Here is a 20,658-nt window from a genome sequence, read left to right on the forward strand (position 1 = left end):
ACTCATTCCTAAGACAAGACAGTGTATTATGAGGGTAAGGATTTAGGCTTTTAATGATTTCTTAATCAGTTGTGTTCAGATGATGTATAGTGAGTTACATCAAAAGAAATCACCTATGTGAGTGTGAAGTGAGGGCCGCTTCTATCAGAATTTTTTCAAAGGCCGATTCTCTAAAACACTCGCAGAACCAGGCAGGTGTCCCACGGCCAAAATGGGCGCAACAAAGGACCAACAATGCTAGAGAAGCAATTGTGTGACTCCTATTGTCTAGGTATACACTAAAGGTTGACGGTTCAAGTCGACCTAGACCACCGATTGACCGAGTATATCCGATAGGTTTTCACTAGAGAAGGTTCAAAGGTAACTCCACCTATCTCGATGCAGTTGTTTCTCGTTGAGGAAATTACACTTTGCATTTATACTCTTATGCATTTTTTGTCACAATGATTTGACTTCTTATCCATGTGGGGGATTGTTGGAATTTATATATATAAATATATATTGTGTAGACAATCTATTGGTTATGAATAAGAAGTTTGGTAGTGAAAATGTGTGTCTTTTCGTCGACAAACAGATGTGTTGTTTCATCCTAACGGATGTGTTGTTTCACCCTAACAGACATGTTGTTTCATCCTTGAATGGATGTCTTTTCATGTTGAACGAATGTGTCTTTTCGTGTCCAACGGATGTGTTGTTTCGTCGCCGAATAGGTGCCTTTTGAAACGTGACTTTACGTTGTCTATAAATAGACACTGACACCTTCAGAAAATGGATCCAATTTTTCTGCACTGAAACTCTGCCGGAATTTTTCTCCTTCCGGTTTTTGCATACAGTCTTTCATCCTCCGGTGTACTTTCCTCTGGCAATTGTTGTGTTCGTTTGGGCTGTTGATTGGTAGTGCCACCATTCTTCAGACGAAATCCGTTCTATCCTGGGAGACAAGTGTCCATCAACCTTTGACATCAGTGAGGGGGCAAATTGTCTTAAGGAGACACGTTCTGTGGACTCGAATTTAATTCCTCTACTGCATACATTAATCTGTTCTGATTCTTTATACTGACTACAAGTAAGTCTGTTCTTATATTTTTTATAATTGCACAGTGATAATTCTGATCATCTATCTCATCTGCCTTATACATGAGTTCAAATCTCTTAGTGATATAATATCACCCACTGTCTTCAATAACATGTAGCATAGGTAAAGTTGTTACGTGATGAGATCACATAATATTCTTTTTGTAAAAATGCAAATATCAAATGTGTGTATTAAGCCAATTCAACAAGTGATGGATCACCACTTTTTTTTTTTTATAGCCAATGGATCACCACTTTAAAATATAAAATATGTGACATAAAGATAAATGTAATTAATTAATATTGATACAATTTGTGTAAACCAAATTTATACAAGAATTTCTCATATATATAGAGTTAATTATAAATTGATACATTATTATTTAAAAGGAAAATAGCTATGTGGCTTAATTTACATGACTTGTGTGTAGATTAAATCTATGCAACGTAAGAATATCTCTAGACAATTTTCATAGAGCTATTTTTCATCCTTTCTGAGTAAAAGTAATTCATGATGGACAGCTCGGTAACCTAAATATTCGAATATGAAACTTTATAAGCACCAAAAGAAGATTGTCAGAAATCATTTTATGGTTTCCATGTATCGTAATAAATTATAATCGTTTTTGCTTCAACGTTATGATAACATCTTATTTAAATGCATATGTTTTTATTTAATGTGATTAAAATATAAAACTTTAGTTTCCCAAAATCTTGATTTGTGTGTTGTGACTCAGCAAAGCAAAAGAAATTATCCACATGTCAGACAAATCTGAAATCCCACTTTATTTTTTTCTTAAGTATTTGTATCTTATCCAATTATCCAAAGTAATTAATTATCAAAATTAATTTTCCATTAGCATTATTTTTTTTATCAAACAAAAATAATAATAACAATGCAAATGGAAAATAATGTAAGGGGCGTTTGGTTAAAGATAAATTTTAAGAATATTAGATAAATGTAATTACTAGATATCCATAGAGAAAATTAAATAGATGGAGAAGTTAAAAAAAAGTAGTTTGATTTGACGAAATTTTACTAGGGAAATATATGACAAAAGTGAGTCAACAGTGCTTCACCCAAGTTTTCTCAAAAAAATCACTATCAAATCGAATTTCTAAACAGTGCAAATTACTATCTTTCTCAAAAAGTTAGACATTTCACGTAAATAAATTTTAGTCAAAAAAAAACCTGTTGAACCAAAGATTAATTTTCTAAAAACTAAACTTCACGAAAATCTAGAAAAAGTGTTCAAGGAAACGCCCCCCTGATGATTATATCAGACAGACAGAGACTATACTAACTAACGACTTAGGAGACTTCCATTGATTTTGATTTTGGTTACATTAGAAGCGAAGTCAAATGATCTTAACATCGTACATGGGAGCTGATAAAATCACCTATCTCTGTAACCTTTGATAACACGTGTAAGTGACTCTGATGAGCTCACTGTGCAAGTGTGCATGATCTTTCCTTCTTCCAAAGTAGGTAGCTTTAGCTGTTCTTTTGGTTTCTGAAACGGCCTTTGCTTCATGGGTGAAGACGCCATTCGTCAATTTCAGCATTCAATGGCGAAAAAGTTGCTATTTTTGTTTACCCTTTTGGGGATACTCTTTTGTGGGGAATCCAAGTTTATGGTGTACAACACCTCGCAGGGCATAGTCTCTGGGAAGCTCAATGTTCATCTTGTTGCTCATACACATGATGATGTTGGCTGGTTGAAGACCGTTGATCAGTACTATGTTGGTTCTAACAATTCAATTCAGGTATTTTTTTTTCTTTGTCTTATTAAACTTCTTGCGAACAGTGTGTCTGTAGTTTGCAATTTTGTGGACTTATTATTATGTTGCTATGTGTAGGGGGCTTGTGTGCAAAATGTGTTGGATTCCATGGTTCATGCTCTTTTGGCTGACAAGAACCGAAAATTTATCTATGTTGAGATGGTAAGTTAACCCTTTTTTGCCCCTTATGTTTTGCTCTTCGACAATCTTTTTTTTGAATTAAAGTGCTATAGCTTGTGCTCAGAGGAAAATATGTGACTGAAAAAGTTGGTCTTTTAGGGTCCAATGTTGTGATGTTCCAAGATTCAATTTGCTTTCTTCCATGCCACTTCCCCTCTTGGTGAAATCTGATTAAGTAGTTCATTTCCTTTTATAGACCAGTCCTTCCCTCGCCTTTTATCTTCCAAATGCAGTGTTTATATTTAACAACCACCTTGTTTCAATAGATTAATGTTGCTCCTTCAGTAAGTTTGATACACCACTAGTGCTGATGACATTGTCAAAGAGGAATGTCAACAAGATTAGAAAATCTGACTGAATCATGGAATTGTAACTTTTTGAAGCTTCCCCACGTGTCTGTCTTACTTACAAGTGGTCAAAATTCCGAATCCCTAAAATTAATTTTTCAAAAATATGGGCCTTTTTAATGTATGTTTGGAAGTTAACTGGGAATTGCCCTCTCTTAGATCAACTTGGTACTGCAGTGTGATAGGCTTGCTAATGCTTATGAAATTGGTAGATAGGAATATCAAGAAAATTTGAGGAGTCGACAAACTCCGGGGTTTAAACTCAATAGATATTTGAATTTCTTCTTTGTACTGCAAAGTTGTATTTATCTCATGCATGCACTTCTTGTTTTGTATTCTTTCTACGCCACATTATTTATATACTTGAGCATAGCAGGTAACCATATGTTCACTTTACGTGTGGACCTTTTCTTTAACTTATTTATTCTTTTACTTTCATCAATGCAGGCCTTTTTCCAGCGATGGTGGAGAGATCAGAGTGAAGCTGTTCAGGATGTAGTTAAGCGACTCGTTAGTTCGGGTCAACTAGAGTTCATGTAAATTACATTTCTGATAAAAGATTTCACTGTGATTAGGAACAAAGTTGTCCTTCATGTCTGTGAGGGTTCCAAAAATTATTGACTTTCTCCAATTTTGTATTATTCTCTTGTCTAGTATTTGGGTATTGATGTTATTTCTTTCCTTTATTTTTTTCCTTGTCACAGAAATGGGGGCATATGTATGCATGATGAGGCAGTACCTCATTACATAGACATGATTGATCAGACTACACTTGGACATCGGTTTCTAAAAGAAGAGTTTGGTGTGACTCCTAGAATTGGTTGGCAAATTGATCCCTTTGGACATTCTGCTGTTCAGGCTTACTTATTGGGAGCTGAAGTATGTTGTAGATGTTCAACCTTAGAATCTTGTCATGAATATAGTTGGAAGAAAAATAACTGTCAGTAATACTTTTTTCTTTGCGGGCTATCAACTGGTTCTATTGTGGATGCAGGTTGGCTTTGACTCACTTTTCTTTGGTCGGATAGATTACCAAGATAGGGTTAAGCGCAAAAAGGAGAAGAGTCTTGAGGTTATCTGGCAGGGTAGCAAGAGCCTTGGCTCATCTTCCCAGGTGACTATCAAGAATGATTTTTTTTCTCTCTTTTAATATTTGTATTGTTGTCTTTGTTTTTCAATGATTGGTGTCTCTTAAATTATATGGTTCTTTTAATTATCTCATGTATCCTTGTTGCCTTTGTGTTCTTCCAGATCTTTGCTGGTGTATTCCCTGAGCATTATGAGCCACCTTCTGGATTTTACTTTGAAGTTAATGATAACTCACCAATAGTTCAAGTAATATTATAAGAACTTATTAATTTTGCTGCTACACAATAAATATTTTTGTTTTCTGCTCTGCTAAATTTTGATTACTTCCTGCTGAAGGATAACATGGATTTGTTTGATTATAATGTCCAAGATCGAGTGAACGACTTTGTTGCTGCTGCATTATCACAGGTAAATTGAGCAAATTTGTCTTCAAATTGCTGAAGAATTTATTCGATTTTGGTGATACAAGAAGATGTTTAGAGATTAAAAACTGGAGGGGAGAGAGAGGCAGAGACAGAGAGGAGGACAACATATCGTTCCTGTTTGGAGTGTTATAAAAACCATTTACGAGCTTTTACCTAATAGCTTAAGCTTTTGGGAGAGTTGGGTTGGTTCATGACATGGTATTCGAGCTTTTTTGACCGAATGGTGTAGAATGTAATCATTTTCACCTTCATTAATCTAAATAAATAGTTCAAGAACAAGGTGGGTGGGCCTATGCATTGTACATGCTTTAAACCTAAAGGGCTTCTGTGGGAGGGGACTTGTAAGATATAGAAAATCATTAATGAGCCTTCACCTAATAGCTTGAACTCTTGGGAGATTTGTCTCATGATAATTTTAAAAGAAGACACCAAAATAACACAAAGTAAAAATATCGAATAGACATTATAGTTACCATTTTCCTATCCTTCTTTATATTATTGTTCTGGTTTCTTTCAGTTTTCTTTAGATGAATATTTGATCTTTATTTTTGTACCCATGTTATCTATCATAGTGATATTTCTACTCCCTTGAAGTAATTCTCCTCTTAAAGTTTGCTTTGAAGAAATATTTTATCTTTATTTTATTTTTTTATTTTTTTTGTAAATTTTATTTTTATACCAATATTATCTATCATGTTGATATTTCTAGGTCCTTGAATTAATTCTCGTCTTTCAGTTTGATTTAAAGTAAATTTGATCTTTACTTTTGTTCCCCCATGTTATATATCATATTGATATTTCTACTTCCTTGAATTAAGTCTTCTGTCTTCCTATGAATGATTACCCAGAAGCTAACATTGCAACCATGTACTTTTGATATTTTTAGCCAATAGGGCAAAGAATCATCTTCAGTTTTTACAAATGTAGAGCAGTCAATCCCTCTAAGATCTGTTCTGGGGTCTAACAAATAATTCACAGTTGAGGTTGCTGTTTCAGTTCCCTTCCATCAAGAAGGTTATTCATATAAATTTTTTAACCATCCATGGTCTGTCTTTACTCTTTAGCATCTAAAAGGAATATGTTACGATTCTGCTTAAAAAGGGAAAGGAAACAGAAAATACGCATTGAAAAATGAAGAAGAATTTTACTTAACACTGTTAGTCTGTTACAATCAGAGAAATTACAACAGGAAATTGATATAATGATCACTGTTATAGAAAATTAAGAGAACAAATTGATAGCCCAAACGGAGAAGATAAAATTAGAAGAAACTAAAAGAAAGATGAACCGGTAGCAATTCAAGAGGCTACTGTATCTCCCAGCCCAATACCAATTCCAAAGAGTACATACTGAATGTAATCCAGCTATTTGTCTAGTGCAATGTTGGATTATAATGTTAGCATGTAATCATCCTTGAATTTTCTTAAAATGGGTGCTTTCAAAAGATGTTTCTTACCTCCTTGAGTGGCAATCCATCTCAACCACACTGTATGTTTTTAGCTTGAAATTTGAGTTCACCCTAGGAGGAACTTTAACAGCTTTTATGCAGGATCTCATCTGAATTGTTGCCCCATATTGTTTCTTTTTCAGGCAAACCTAACTCGAACAAATCACATAATGTGGACAATGGGAACTGATTTTAAGTATCAATATGCACATACATGGTTCCGACAGATGGACAAGCTAATTCATTATGTGAACAAGGTAACTTTCTCCCAAGTCAGAAGAATGTGAGACTTTTCCCTCATTGAAATACTTAGAATTCAATTTTCATGATTTTTTCTGGAAAGTCCTGGGTGAATATGATTTTATAATAGTAAATTGGCATTTTTCATTGGATTATGTTAAATACACGGAATTAGGCCAGTAACAAGCCAGACCTACAATCATTATCGGACAGTTAATGACAGCCATTCTTGGCTGTAATTACTAAAATCATAAAAATTTCCAACACTGGTGTCTTACCAGGTGTGTGCGTGCACGCATGCACACATGTGTTTTTCTTTCTTTGCCCTCCTTTCTAGGGTTAAAAGTTATATATAAAGTTAAGACAAACAGTAATCCTTAGATAAAAAAGAATTCATTTGGTTGTGCTTTGACTCACAATTTGACTCCTTGTCTTTATTCATAGTGTTATTGTGAACTCTGAATATTAAAAGTTTGTTTGTTGGACAATTTAGGATGGACGTGTCAACGCTCTGTACTCTACACCATCCATATATACTGATGCAAAATATGCTACAGATGAGTCGTGGCCAATCAAGACTGAGGATTTCTTCCCGTGAGTTTAATATTTAGTTGTTGCATAATCTCCTTGCATATTTCTTGATTTTTCTTTTCTCTATGTGTGATGCTTTGCCTCTTATGTGTATGAAAAAAATGCCAGTTATGCAGATAATGCAAATGGTTACTGGACAGGATATTTTACCAGTAGGCCAGCCTTCAAACTCTATGTCAGATTAATGAGTGGCTATTATTTGGTATGACTTGTATATTTATTGTTTATATAAGGTAATTGAAGTTGTCTGGTCCACTGGTGTCTGGATATTTATTTTATACCAACAAATTATTAGGCTGCAAGACAACTAGAATTTTTTCGAGGGAGAATGAATTCGGGGCCAAATACAGACTCATTAGCTGACGCTTTAGCAATTGCTCAACACCATGATGCAGTCACCGGCACAGAAAAACAGCATGTGGCCAATGATTATTCTAAACGATTGTCAATAGGCTACAAGGAGGTGCAGTTTCATTGTATCTATCTTCAAGTAACTGTCTATATCCATTTGTTAGCATGTCGCCTACTGGTGTATTTCCTTTGTGCAGGCAGAGGAATTGGTTTCATCATCACTGGCTTGCTTAGTTGAGTCAACGTTGCTTACTAGATGCCAGAACCCAGTTACAAAGTTCCAACAAGTAAAAGATCTTGATTCTTGAATTCTTAAGTTTGTGGGATATTTTCATTATTTGGTAGGCAATTACCATTTAATGAAAACCTGGTTTTGGATTTTATTTGATGTATTCTATTCCTATCTTCATCTCACTACATAGAAATACCTTTATTTTGTCAAGTTTTCAGCATGCTGTGATGTTTGCATACGTTGTTGATACTTAAAAATTGGTTATCTTATTATCATATTTCATGCATGAAACATTTAGACTTATAAGGGAAATTTTCTGGAAAATAATAATTTCTTATTTTTTTTTATAAATTTTTTTTACGACTAAGAGAAGAAAATTACAGGGGACAAGGAGGATGAAAAATCCTCCTCAAGAAAGAGAGAAGAAAAACTATACATCAAGTAACCATAGACATCATTGTAATAAAGCTACCTAATCCTCCCTTTAAAATTATCTGATACAGACCTTCAACCCAAATATAGATCAATAATAGAGAACCAAGTAGTGTTTTTTGGCCTGAATAATCAGATTTTTCATATATTGATGGAATTCAAATGACAATTACATGGACTTTGACAATTAACAGAGACAATTTAACAATAAAAGGAACAATTACAAGAACTGGAAATGCTTAACAATAAAGGATAATTCTAGAGCCCCTAATCTCTCCCAAATCACCCTAAGGTGCCCGAGGATCCAAATGGTCAAAGATCCCTGTCCTCACTTCTGTGCTGCCTTTTAACCATCTCCCCTCTCTCTTTGCCACGTCATCCATTCTAACAGAATTGGAGCCTTCCAACAACCTCACCTCTAGAATATTCCCATAGAATATTCCTCTTTCTGCCTGAGATGACTGTCGCTCCTGACCCGAGTAGCTTTCCACCGCGCGGCTTCCGGTAACATACGTTGAAACCTCCGTTGTCGTTCCTTCCTTAGGGTTTTTTTTTTGCTCATTTTGCTGACCAAAATGACCCGCGTTCGAAAATTTGGAACCCACCATTAGTGACTTAACCGGGTTTGGGCTATTTGTCTGTCCTTGGCCCACCTTCGATGCCTTCCACCCCTTAGCCTCAGATGGGCCTGAACCAATTCGCTGGCCCACAACTACACTGGTCAATCCTTGAGCCCAACTTCTCCCAAATTGCCCCAATCCTTCCTCCTTCCACGCTGCGTTCCGTCTTTCGATCTTCAAGGAGAGTTTCTTCATCTCCGTCAAGTTGAAGGTTGGAAACCTCAATAGCTCTTCCCTGATATTGTTGCGTACGCCATTCAGCCATGCCTCCATGAGTAAGTCTTCGTCTTCTAAAAGCAAGTCACCCACCCTCTTCTCAAACTCCGTCCGAAACTCCACAATGCTCCCTCTCTGTTTGAGCGTGTACAATGTCCGGTAAGGGTTGTCCAATAGCTCCGGTTGGTTTCGTCTGGTCATCCGAGCATTCGAGTTAAGTCTCCTGTCTCTTTTTCGATTTCTTTCCTCGTGTGGGTCTGGTTCGTCATCCTCGAGGTTGTTCTCCTCATCTCTGGAACGACTCTGTCTCCTCCTAACCATTTCGTCCAATCGCCGGATGATTTCTGCCATTCCCCTTTTGTTAGCGTCCATCCTTAATAGAACTTCTTCGTGTCGAGCATCATTAGCATCAAGCCTTCGAATCACTTCGTCCTGACAATCATAGTTCCTGCGCAGCCCTTCTTCCACAACCTTCATTCTGGTTTCCATGCTTCTTGTCGCTACCATGCCCACAGAGCTCCTAGATCGGAGCTCTGATACCATTTGATACAGACCTTCAACCCAAATATAGATCAGTAACAGAGAACCAAGTGTTTTTTGGCCTGAATAATCAGATTTTTCATATATTGATGGAATTCAAATGACAATTACATGGACTTGACAATTAACAGAGACAATTTAACAATAAAAGGAACAATTACAAGAACTGGAAATGCTTAACAGTAAAGGATAATACTAGAGGAATTGTAGAGCCCCTAGTCTCTCCCAAATCACCCTAAGGTGCCCAAGGTTCCAAATGGTCAAAGATCCCTCTCCTCACTTCTGTGCTGCCTTTTAACCATCTCCCCTCTCTCTTTGCCACCTCATCCATTCTAACAGAATTGGAGCCTTCCAACAACCTCACCTCTAGAATATTCCCTTTATGAGCTGAGTCATCCTTCCTAAATAATTCCATGTGGCAATTCTTAGGATAAATCATGAGTGGGGTCCTATCATTATCCTTAAGCAACTGCTTATCTGAATAGGTATCCTTAAACATGTGAGGTTTTGCTCCAGCCAAATGCACCAAAAATGTCGCAAATATTGCACATTGCCACAAAACTTTGCATTTCTTTACTTCTTCCAAAACCAGTAAAACCGGTCCAAGGACTAAGGACGCACCCAGCATTGTCCAAAAAAAAACCAAAGAAAGAATCCACAAATCAGTAGTTGCAGAGCAATGCAAGAAAGTTTAGGAACAGATTCTGAGCTCGCACTAGATATAAACATCAACAACACCTTTATCCCAAACTAGTTGGGCTTGCAGTAGATATAACATATATATATATATATATATATATATATATATATATATATATATATAAAAGGGGAAATTGCCTTATGTGGCCTACTCTGTGGCATGTCATTGGTATGAATTCTTTTAAGCATAGCTATCCAAATAAAAGACTTAACCTCAAAGGGAGATTTAGATTTCCAAAGGGATTTTTTATGGAGTAATGTTTCTGTATTCAACGAGTGAGTTAAGAATTGAAAACAAGATTTGCAAGAAAGCACCCCAAGGATCAAGACACCAAATTCTTTTTTTTTTTTTGGAGGACAAATGAACAGAATCAAGGAGACTCAAAAGAACCTCGGATTCAGAAGATTCCCTATCATTTAAGTTAAAAAATTGGAAATCTCAAGAAACAACGGAATCTTGAATACTATAAATTTTTTGGATAGGAGAGTTGTTCAAGGAACATAGACAAAAAAGTCAAGGGAAAGCTAAACTAAAAGAGGAACCTCCTACCCTATGGTGCTCCTGAAACTTGACATAAGAGCTATTGCATACCTTCAAGGAAAGTAAAGACTTAAAGATGGCGTAACTAAGCACAATAACAACAATTTTATATTCCAGCAATTTTGTTGTCTGTGTTATTATACACAATATGTCCATCCAACTCCGGTGTTGTGTTTCATTATAGTCTTATAAGCCTTTTTATGTAATAATAGATGTTAGAGCTTTAAGTGTTCCTTCTCTCTCTCTCTCTCTCTCTCTCTAAATTTATAATGATCATAGCTGAGATAGGATAGTTATAAAACCCACACATTAAGGTATATAGAGAAGCTTAGGTAATTCGCATTTAATTTGCATATTGATTATTTCTTTTAATCATATCCAATTTCATGCTTTAGAGGTTTTTGACATTTGCAATCTGCTTTTTTTTTCCTCTTTCCTTTTTGATATATTTTCCAGTGTCCACTTCTAAACATAAGTTACTGTCCTGCATCAGAAGTTGATCTGGCTCAAGGAAAGAATTTGGTAAAATCATTTATGTCATCGAATATCTTGTTCTCTTTTTCGAAGTATTCAATTATTTTATATATGATTTTGAGTTATATCTTCTCATGAGCTCTTCCCACATTTAGGTTATTGTGGTTTACAACTCTCTTGGTTGGAGGAGGGATGAAGTAGTTCGAATTCCTGTGAGTAATGTCATTCTAGTATTTCATGATTGTTTTAAGTTCAATATATGGCTGTTTTGAGAGCATTTGAAACTAATATATGGAAAATTGTCATGATCTTTATTCATTTGATTCTTTCTATGGTCTAAGTTCATGAACTCTTTTCATGTCTTCTGTATGATGTTAAAGGTTATTTGGTATTGCTATTTACTTCTTAAAATATACTGAAATACCGCTTATAAAATTTCATAGGTTTTTTAAAATTGGTGTTTGGTGGCCATTTATCAGAGGTGGTTTTTTAAAGAAAGTGTTTGGTTAAAAAAATGTTAAAAGTACTTTTGAAATTTGACCCCAAAAAAAAGCTATATACACTTACTGATGAGCTTTTACTTTTATTGACAACAAACTGGTAACACATTGTTCTAATGTTCAATTATGAAGGATTAGGAAAAGACAAATGAAGAGAAAATGTGTCTCGTGAAAAGACCCCTGACTTGTTTCTAAAAGCATGGCAGAATTAGAAATGCTAATGGGTTTAAAAAACAGTTAAAACTCATGTCTCTAGAAAAACTATATGGGAGCTTCCTATGAGAAGCAATGCAAAACTTGGCTCACAGCTTCACACATCAGTTTCAAAGTGGTAGGATTAGCATGGCCAGTTAATATGTAGAATAAAATATCTGATTTTTTTTAATTTATAGATTTAAGTTGAATCAGGTCACAGATTACAAACAGAAATATTCCACATTGTGTCTTATCATGTTTGTAGCATTAAATAATATATATATATATATATATATATATATATATACATATATATATATAGTACTTGCAAAGGCACGCTAATAGTTTATGATCTATTTAAATATAACAGTGTTTACTCTTTGTGTGTCTATTTATATATAGATGCAAGTAAAATGTCTTTGATGCAAACATCTGCAGGTTATCAATGCCAATGTTACAGTTCATGACTCTAACGGCATAGAAATAGAATCTCAACTTCTTCCTCAGGCTGAGGTATATGCAGACCTAAGAAACTTCTATGTCAAGGCATATTTGGGACAAACTCCACCCAAGACACCCATGTATTGGCTTGCGTTTACAGTTTCTGTACCACCACTTGGTTTTAACACATACACTGTCTCAACTGCCAAAAGGACAGGTTGAAATACAGAATGCTTTATTATTTATGGACAAGTTTTTATTTTTATCGGCTTTCCATGCTCAAAACATGAACTTTGTGATAATTGCTTTCTGCTTATTTTCAGGTTCCATCAGATCATCAGTATATACATATCAAAGTAGTGAAAAGTCTAGATTTGAAGTTGGTAAAGGAAATTTGAAGCTTACATTTTCAACAGATCAAGAAAAGTCTACCAATTATGTAAATATAAGAAACATGGTACGTGATACTTCACTTTGCATCACATGATTCCCCTTTAATTAGAAAGCTTTTTATGCTTGTAATGATGCCTGTGTATTTGTGATGTTCTCATTTCCTCTCGTCATGTTTTAATATATTTGTCATCTTTGACTGTTACACTGTTGGATAGTATAATGAAAAGGAAAGAAGTAAAACTTGATTAGCACTCTTGTTTTTGACATGGAAGGTTGAGGAACAGGTTGAACTGAGTTACCTTTACTATTCCGGATATAACGGAAGTCATCAAAAAGATCCACAGGTAAACATTTTTACCATATATACCACTATGTTATTAACCTTCTACTTCTCCAGACATCATATTCTTAATATAACTATGTAATTTAATTTCCCTCACAGAATTCTGGGGCCTATGTCTTCCGTCCAAATGGCACATATCCCATAAACCATGAAAGACAGGTTTGAAATGCTTTTTGAAATATAATATCCATACAACAAGTTTCACTTAAAAGTCATTGAATTTTCCAGGTTCCCTTGACTGTTCTGCATGGACCAGTACTAGATGAAGTTCATCAAAAAATCAATCCATGGATATATCAGGTGTTTTGCTTGTTACAAGATTTTCGTCTTTAATAGCATAAGCATATTTCTTTCTTGTTAATAAACTTTTTTCTCTATTTAGCCACACAAAATCTCTGTTAGAGAGATATAATATAAAACCATTGAAGGCCCATCACTTAATAGTTTAAGCTGTTAAGTTGAATTGGTTGCTTTATATGGTATCACCCCCTCATTGCCTCCCCCCACTTTCTAGTAGAATTAAGTCAATATAAGGTAGATCCGAAAAAATGAACCTGTGTAATATTCACACTTCAAGTCCAAAGGACTCTTGCGTTAGGGTGTGTGTTAGAAAGATATAATATAAAACCATTGAAGGACCATCTTTTGATTTTTATATATCTCTAACACTATCATTGCATGTTGAATTGAATAAATTATGTGATGTATAAGAAAGACGTGTATTGGATGTTACCTTCTTGAATATATAAATATGACAAGTTTTCATCAGATTGTTTATCATTTTTAGTCATATAAATTAGTATGGTTTTCCCTATAAATGATAATTATGGCTTCACCACTGATGGCACTAGTCCGTAACTATCAAATCATTGTAACCCCAGGAATGTAATTCTTATATTGCTTTGACTATCTCTTGAAACAAATAATTCTTTGCAAGCCTACCTTTAAGCAAATTGAAGTTACTAGGAGAATTATTCGACCTTATTCTTTATAATTACTTTTAAGTATATTATCTTCAAAGCATATTTATTCTCTGTTTGGTGAAAACCATTGGTAGGTCTCCATGTAAAAGCTTAATCTTTCAGGAGTGTTAGTCACTTTGTGTTTATTAAATTGTAATTTTAGTGCTAAATTTGAATGGCAACTGCATTGTCCAATGTTCACACTTTAAGCCTAAAGGGCTTACATGCGAGGGGACATGTTAGAGAGAAAAATCATTCTCAGGCCTCTGCCTATTAGCTATGTTGCACCGACACGGGACACGACACGACACGACACTCCGACATGTTAATTCTAAAAAATGTTAGATTTCGACACGTTAGGACACGTTTTGATATTAAATAATATTTTTTATTTATGTAGTATATATTATATTTAATATTCAATAATTTAACAAAAAAATAAAGCTAAACTTATAATACCCATCAATTTTACAAAGAAACATAAGATATCCCAAATATTTATATTAAATTCAATAAAATGATAATCATAATCCAACAAATCTAATAGTTGAAACTAAAAACGCAATGCAATGCAACATTTGAATCCTTTTTTGAGTCTCTGCACCGCGTGTTGGAGTATCGGGAAGTGTCGGACACGACACGTCAGGATTTTTGAAGTGTCAGTGCATCATACCCTACTAGTTTAAGCTTTTAAAATGATTGGCTATTGACATGTGAATAACTTCAATGTTCTTTTTCTAGAAATAAACAAAAGAGGAAACAAAACCTTAGGGAGATGCACTTAATGTTATTATTTATTTCAGTATATCTATTTCTGCAAAATAATAATTGAATGTTGCTATACGTAACCTGGAGGGTATCTTGCCCGAGTCAGCCCAGATACTTAGAAAAATAAATGTGGGTCCAACTTCACGGTAGAGTCCACCAATGTGGGACCCATCCCAATATTAGTATGTGGTCAACTTCAGTTTGTATTTGTCCAAACTCCTAAGCTTTTTTCATTATAATAATAATAATAATAATAATTATTATTATTATTATTATTTTAGTAATAAATAATTTACTGTGCATCAAATACGCCTGCAGATTACCAGACTACACAAAGGAAAGGAGCACGTTGAAGTAGAGTTTATTGTAAGCTTTTAAATAATTGCTTTTATATTTACATTTTGGTCATTTTTATAGTCATTGTATTAGCTGTCTATGACTATTTGATTTACCTTTGTTGGGGTTGCTTGTTTTCATTGTGGTAAATATCGAGATATATTTCTTATATGCATTTTACATACAGAATGTTGGATCATTTGAACCGACTACATTTTGAATATCAGGTTGGCCCTATACCTGTTGAAGATGGAATTGGTAAAGAAGTTGCTACTCAGATTTCGACTACTATGCAAACCAACAAAACATTTTACACGGATTCTAATGGGCGTGATTTTATCAAAAGGGTATGCAGCTTAGATTAAGTTCCTTACAGTACTGCATCTAATTAATTAGTTTAGGTCATCCATAATTGCTGACACTAAATGCTACCTTGCACTGTGAGTCAGTTGTCGTTATTATCTTCATATTTCTAGATGCTAGGTTTTGGTAGCCAAAAGATAGTTCCCTCTCAAAGGAAGTTAAGAAATGGAAACAACTTTCTCTCCATATATTTTGATCATAAATTTGTTAATGGCATATAAAAGAATCTGCAGCTTTCAGGTTCATCCTTTATCTTTTTCTTCGGGCATAACTTTAATCTACGGAATTCATCTCACTGCAGATACGTGACTACAGAACGGACTGGAACCTGGAAGTGAACCAACCCATTGCTGGAAATTATTACCCTGTATGTGAACTTTTATACAAAACTTCTGTCAAAGTAATCAGTAGTTTTTCAAGACATAATATATGATAAGATATGAAACTTCTAATAGTAAGCTGCATTTTTTAACTATTTGGTTTATTGAAATCATTCATTTTCATGAGCTTATTGAGCTAGACACGCTTCTTTTTCTTGTGTTATTTTCTTTTCAATTGGAAAAGTATTTTTTGGTTTTTTCTTTTTTCTTTTGCCGGTGGGTAGGGGGGATTGCGGCAAAATTCATGTGCAACCCCACTTCAGAATTGAGACTGATTGCATTATAGCCTTCTTCATCAGTTAAATCCATACTTTAGGTTCACAATATTATTTATTTTGTCCTTTCAGTTAAATCTTGGGATATACATAAAGGATAGTAAGACAGAATTCTCAGTTTTGGTTGATAGAGCTATCGGAGGATCCAGCTTAGAAGATGGCCAAATAGAGCTGATGGTCCATAGGTATGTGTTATTCTTCAAATTGTGCTTTAAAAATAGATTGCTATATTGCCAGTTACCTGAAATTATAATTGAATTACTCTTATCTTAGCACTGCCTTGTTGCTTGGAGATGTGATGTTTTTGGCATCTATGGTGAACAATGTATAAGCATATAAAACCGGATGAATCATTTTAATGCTTTAAAGGTTTCGGAAGAAAGGAGGGGAAGATTTTGGAGATGTACAATTTATGCAGTGATTTGGAGTTTTAGTTCAGCATAATGCAAAGATTTTCGGGAACATATCTGCTTCAGCATTTATTGTGGAAATGTTACAGTTTCTTCTTCTTCTTCTTTATTATTATTATTATTATTTTGGTGGGGGTGGGAGCTAGATAGCCTAATTTGTCAATTATGCTCTCCATTCTGCACACTAGAGTATGGATTGCCGCTTTAAGAGTGGATGGGCTCAACCTGCGAATTGAAATTTTGTTGTTCTCTTTTTAACTCTTTTTTTTGTTATTGGTGGATACATTTCTTTATTAACCTAGTATAATTTTATTTTTTTTAAATTTCCTTTATTTTTTATTTTTTGAAAAAACAATGCTATTAATTATAGGTATTTATAAAGGGAATATGCAATTAGTTTAACGTATTTTGCGTAATTTTTATTTATATTAATTATATATAGTTTTCAATAAATATGTAGATGAACAGAAGATGTATCCATCATGGTATTCTATTTTTACTATTTGATGTTTTCACGAATTTGCACTTGCACTTGTCTTAGTATTAGCGAGTTAGAGTGGGGGCTGTTTTTTATTGGTGACATGCAATGAGGGCCCTTGTTGCTTTGATTGCCGCCTCCCCGTCCGGTCCCCTCTTTTTATGTCTTGTTTTGAGGGTATCTTTTCACTCTTTGCTTTTCTTAATTTACATTTTCTTTTTCTTTTCTAAAAAGTTAATGAAGTTTCACTCTTTCTTGTGACCAATAGGAGATTGCTACTTGATGATTCAAAAGGTGTTGGAGAGGCTCTAAATGAAACAGACTGTGTTGTTGATGATTGCAGGGGTCTAACTGTAAGAATTTCGTACCTACTTTTAAAGTCAAGAAGTTGCTATCATTGTTTCTTTTATTAATATTAGATGTTTATTTTTGGCTATTATTTGTCACTTGGTCAACTTCATAGGTACTCTCTAATGTGTCTTATTGCTGATAGCATAAAAAGGTTTGACAAATCAATGTCAATCCATTTTAGCAGAAGCTGACCTAAGTGTCAAGTCATAATTTGGCATGTGCAAATAAGTTTTTGTTGATATATATACAGGAAAAATGTTTCTCGTATAACAGGAGATAATTTTATCTCATGTTGCGGGAGAAATATTTCTTCATATATATATATATATATATATATATAGAGAGAGAGAGAGAGAGAGAGAGAGAGAGAGAGAGAGGCCAATTTTCAATTACATTGAGGTCTTAAAGAGAAGGATTTAGTCCCAATGTTATCATTGGGACTTAGAGAGAGAGAGGCCATTTTTCAATTACATGAGGTCTTAAAGAGAAGGATTTAGTCCCAATGTTATCATTGGGACTTAAGAGAGAGAGAGAGAGAGGGGGGGGGGGGGGGGGGCAATTTTCGATTACATTGAGGTCTTAAAGAGAAGGATTTAGTTCCAATGTTATCAATAGATTATCCCTGCCAAAACTGTGCCAGTGCAGTTTTTGCTGTTATTTGTGTATATGGTTGGAGCAGATTGCCTGCATTTTTGCCAATATCGATGCATGGAAAAATGTCACCGCATTTTGGCAGTTTTGGATCTATTACTTACTACTTACTTTTCAGGTCCAAGGTAAATTTTACTACAGAATAGATCCCTTGGGTGAGGGTGCCAAGTGGCGTCGTACTTTTGGCCAGGAAATATATTCTCCACTTCTGTTGGCCTTTTCTGAAAAGGTGAAATTCAATATTGGAAAAGAAGTAGTTCTTGTACATATATGTACTTTTTATTTGATGATTTCTGATATATTATAATGATATCACGTGTCAGTCACTAAAAGGTCAATATCATTTGGCAGGATGATAAAGGTGACTGGATGAATTCTCATGTACCAACATTTTCAGGAATTGATTCTTCTTACACATTACCTGAGAACATTGTTATCCTGACGTTACAGGTATATATGTCTTTATCCCTGCTTAAAGGGATTCCCTTATCCCCCAATGTATTAGTTAAGCAAGAACAGGAGATAATTGTTTTTGGCGAACACTAACAAGTGACAATTACATGGCCAACACAATGATGACATCAAACCTGGCTTTATTTGTGTGCTCTGGTTCACAAGTGCACGTATTTATTCTGTCATGCAGAAATTCTTTAACTTGTAATTATATCTATTTTCTTGGACTTTTCAGGAACTTGATAATGGGACAGTTCTCCTTCGGTTGGCGCATCTATATGAGGTCTCCATTTTATTCTTATTTAGCATTTTGCACATGTGCTTTTCTTTGACTTAGTTTTTGAAATGAACAGTTTTATATGTAACCTGGCCCTTTCATTTCAATTACATGTTTGCTGGTTATGTATGTATTTGAACTTTTGAAATAGTTTTCTCCATTAGAAAATTGTTTTCTCAGGGAAAAGAGAATTTATTGGCTCTTTAATTTATCTGCAGATCTCTTGTAATGGTTTCTGGTACCATTTGTCTCTTGTTTGTATGTTTCTGTGACGATTTTGCTAGAATGAAGTACAAACCTTTCCTCTGAATAAAATGCCTCAATTTATGTATGCACGAGGGAATGCATTTTTTATTCTAAAAAGAATAATTGCAGTTTTGTTAGAACAAATCTGTCAACTTATTAGGGTTGGGGAAAACCATTCTCAAACTAGCACAAGTTTCTTGTAGAGAAGGATTTCTGACATCATGATTAAAAAACTACTCCATTAAATCCCGACTAGCGAGAATAGGGTTGAAGACAATCCTTGTATACAGTCTTACCCTTGCATTATTTGCAAAGAAGCTTATTCCCGGATTCAAACATGTGATCTTTCAATCACAAAGGAGCAATTTTACCATTGCTCCATGCCCGTCCTCTTTCCTGCCATCATGATTGTTTACCAAATAAATGAATAAATCATGATTGTTCCTTGTGGATTTGGAGGTCCTTAAGATTAAACCATGGCAATGCCACTAAGATTGGTTTCTGTTAACAAAGGGTACTCTCCTGGCCCATGCTATATTCATTGTCTTTTTTCATTTTGTAATTAGTGCATTATGTATTGCTTCTTGTTTTACTACCTCACTCTCTTGACCCATCAAATTCATGCACAGATTGAAGAAGACAAGGATCTCTCTGCAATGGCAAGTGTGGAGCTGAAAAAGCTCTTCCCTGGGAAGAAGGTGAATAGTGATAGGTTTCCAAAGAGGATGGAAAAAAATTTCAGACCTGTTTAGCTTGTTTTCTAACTTAAGTGTGTTTTCCTTGATAATAGATCAAAGAGGTGAAAGAGATGAACTTATCTGCCAATCAAGAGAGGATAGAGATGGAGAAAAAAAGACTTGTTTGGAAAGTTGAAGGCTCTTTTGGAGATGGACATGTTTCAAGGGGAGGGCCAGTTGATCCAAAAGAACTAGCTGTGGAGCTTGCTCCAATGGAAATCCGCACTTTTATCATTTACTTTGATGACGTGCCAAACCATCTTTTTGATGCATTGTAGAGTAAAATCGCTTGTTGTTGAAGTCTTTGCTTTTGAATAAGCATATTGGCATTGTGTTGTCATGTTTGTAAAGTTCAGGTAACAATGGTAACCCGTGTCGTAATTATAAAGACTGAAGCTTCAAATTCTTGTGTGGTTTGCATAACATGACACCATATCTTCCTTTCCTCCAAATCAGCTTGAAGATTAGTTATTGTTAGCCTATTTCTCCATGAAGACCTTTTTTTTATTTACTTAATTGTAGCTTTCACATAATATGTTTGTGTGTACGCACACCCTTTCTTACAGTTTCACTATTTTAAAGATTATGTACATTCACAGGAAAACATTTTAGGATTTAATGTCTTTCATGTTGTAGAAGATAAAATTATATCTTACATATATATATAAAAGTGTGTGAGGACCAATATTTTATTTTTCTCTCCTCTTTTTACATGAATCCATATGGGTTCCATATACTTTTATTTGTATGTAAGAGATAATTTTATTTCCTATAACATAAAAAATATCAAACCATTTATATCCAAATAAGCACTAACTA

General features: G+C 34.6%; 1 protein-coding gene across 4 annotated transcripts; it reads left to right on the forward strand.

Moving 5' to 3' along the window:
- The first annotated feature begins 2,567 nt into the window (after positions 1 to 2,567).
- Positions 2,568 to 20,427, forward strand: LOC133302785 (probable alpha-mannosidase At5g13980). Of its 4 annotated transcripts, none has more exons than XM_061502624.1 (29): positions 2,568 to 2,841; positions 2,935 to 3,018; positions 3,831 to 3,919; positions 4,088 to 4,262; positions 4,378 to 4,497; positions 4,635 to 4,718; positions 4,809 to 4,880; positions 6,488 to 6,601; positions 7,078 to 7,178; positions 7,284 to 7,377; positions 7,471 to 7,638; positions 7,724 to 7,813; positions 11,263 to 11,328; positions 11,436 to 11,492; positions 12,414 to 12,634; positions 12,735 to 12,873; positions 13,082 to 13,153; positions 13,252 to 13,311; positions 13,381 to 13,452; positions 15,201 to 15,248; positions 15,446 to 15,565; positions 15,883 to 15,948; positions 16,309 to 16,421; positions 17,393 to 17,477; positions 18,245 to 18,355; positions 18,478 to 18,576; positions 18,815 to 18,862; positions 19,732 to 19,807; positions 19,900 to 20,427. In XM_061502624.1, exons 1-29 carry the CDS (start codon positions 2,608 to 2,610, stop codon positions 20,115 to 20,117), a joined length of 3,096 nt encoding a protein of 1,031 aa, XP_061358608.1. In that variant the 5' UTR covers positions 2,568 to 2,607; the 3' UTR covers positions 20,118 to 20,427. The 4 variants fall into 4 exon arrangements, with proteins under 4 accessions (XP_061358608.1, XP_061358600.1, XP_061358592.1 ...); XM_061502616.1 differs by having other exon boundaries at positions 12,414 to 12,633; positions 12,740 to 12,873; XM_061502608.1 differs by having other exon boundaries at positions 12,414 to 12,633; positions 12,740 to 12,873; positions 19,732 to 19,800; positions 19,893 to 20,427.
- The last annotated feature ends 231 nt before the right edge of the window (positions 20,428 to 20,658 follow it).

This window comes from Gastrolobium bilobum, unplaced genomic scaffold (assembly GCF_033153095.1).
Source record: "Gastrolobium bilobum isolate Gb01-03AN ecotype WA unplaced genomic scaffold, APGP_CSIRO_Gbil_v1 utg2242, whole genome shotgun sequence".
NCBI lineage: Eukaryota > Viridiplantae > Streptophyta > Magnoliopsida > Fabales > Fabaceae > Gastrolobium > Gastrolobium bilobum.

Bases quoted from the DNA above. Each gene is read 5' to 3' on its own strand.
- LOC133302785 (XM_061502624.1), top strand. From the start codon at position 2,608: ATGGGTGAAGACGCCATTCGTCAATTTCAGCATTCAATGGCGAAAAAG. The intron at 13,453-15,200 runs GTGTTTTGCTTG...ATACGCCTGCAG, and splicing joins TCAATCCATGGATATATCAG to ATTACCAGACTACACAAAGG. The intron at 17,478-18,244 runs GTAAGAATTTCG...CTTACTTTTCAG, and splicing joins ATGATTGCAGGGGTCTAACT to GTCCAAGGTAAATTTTACTA.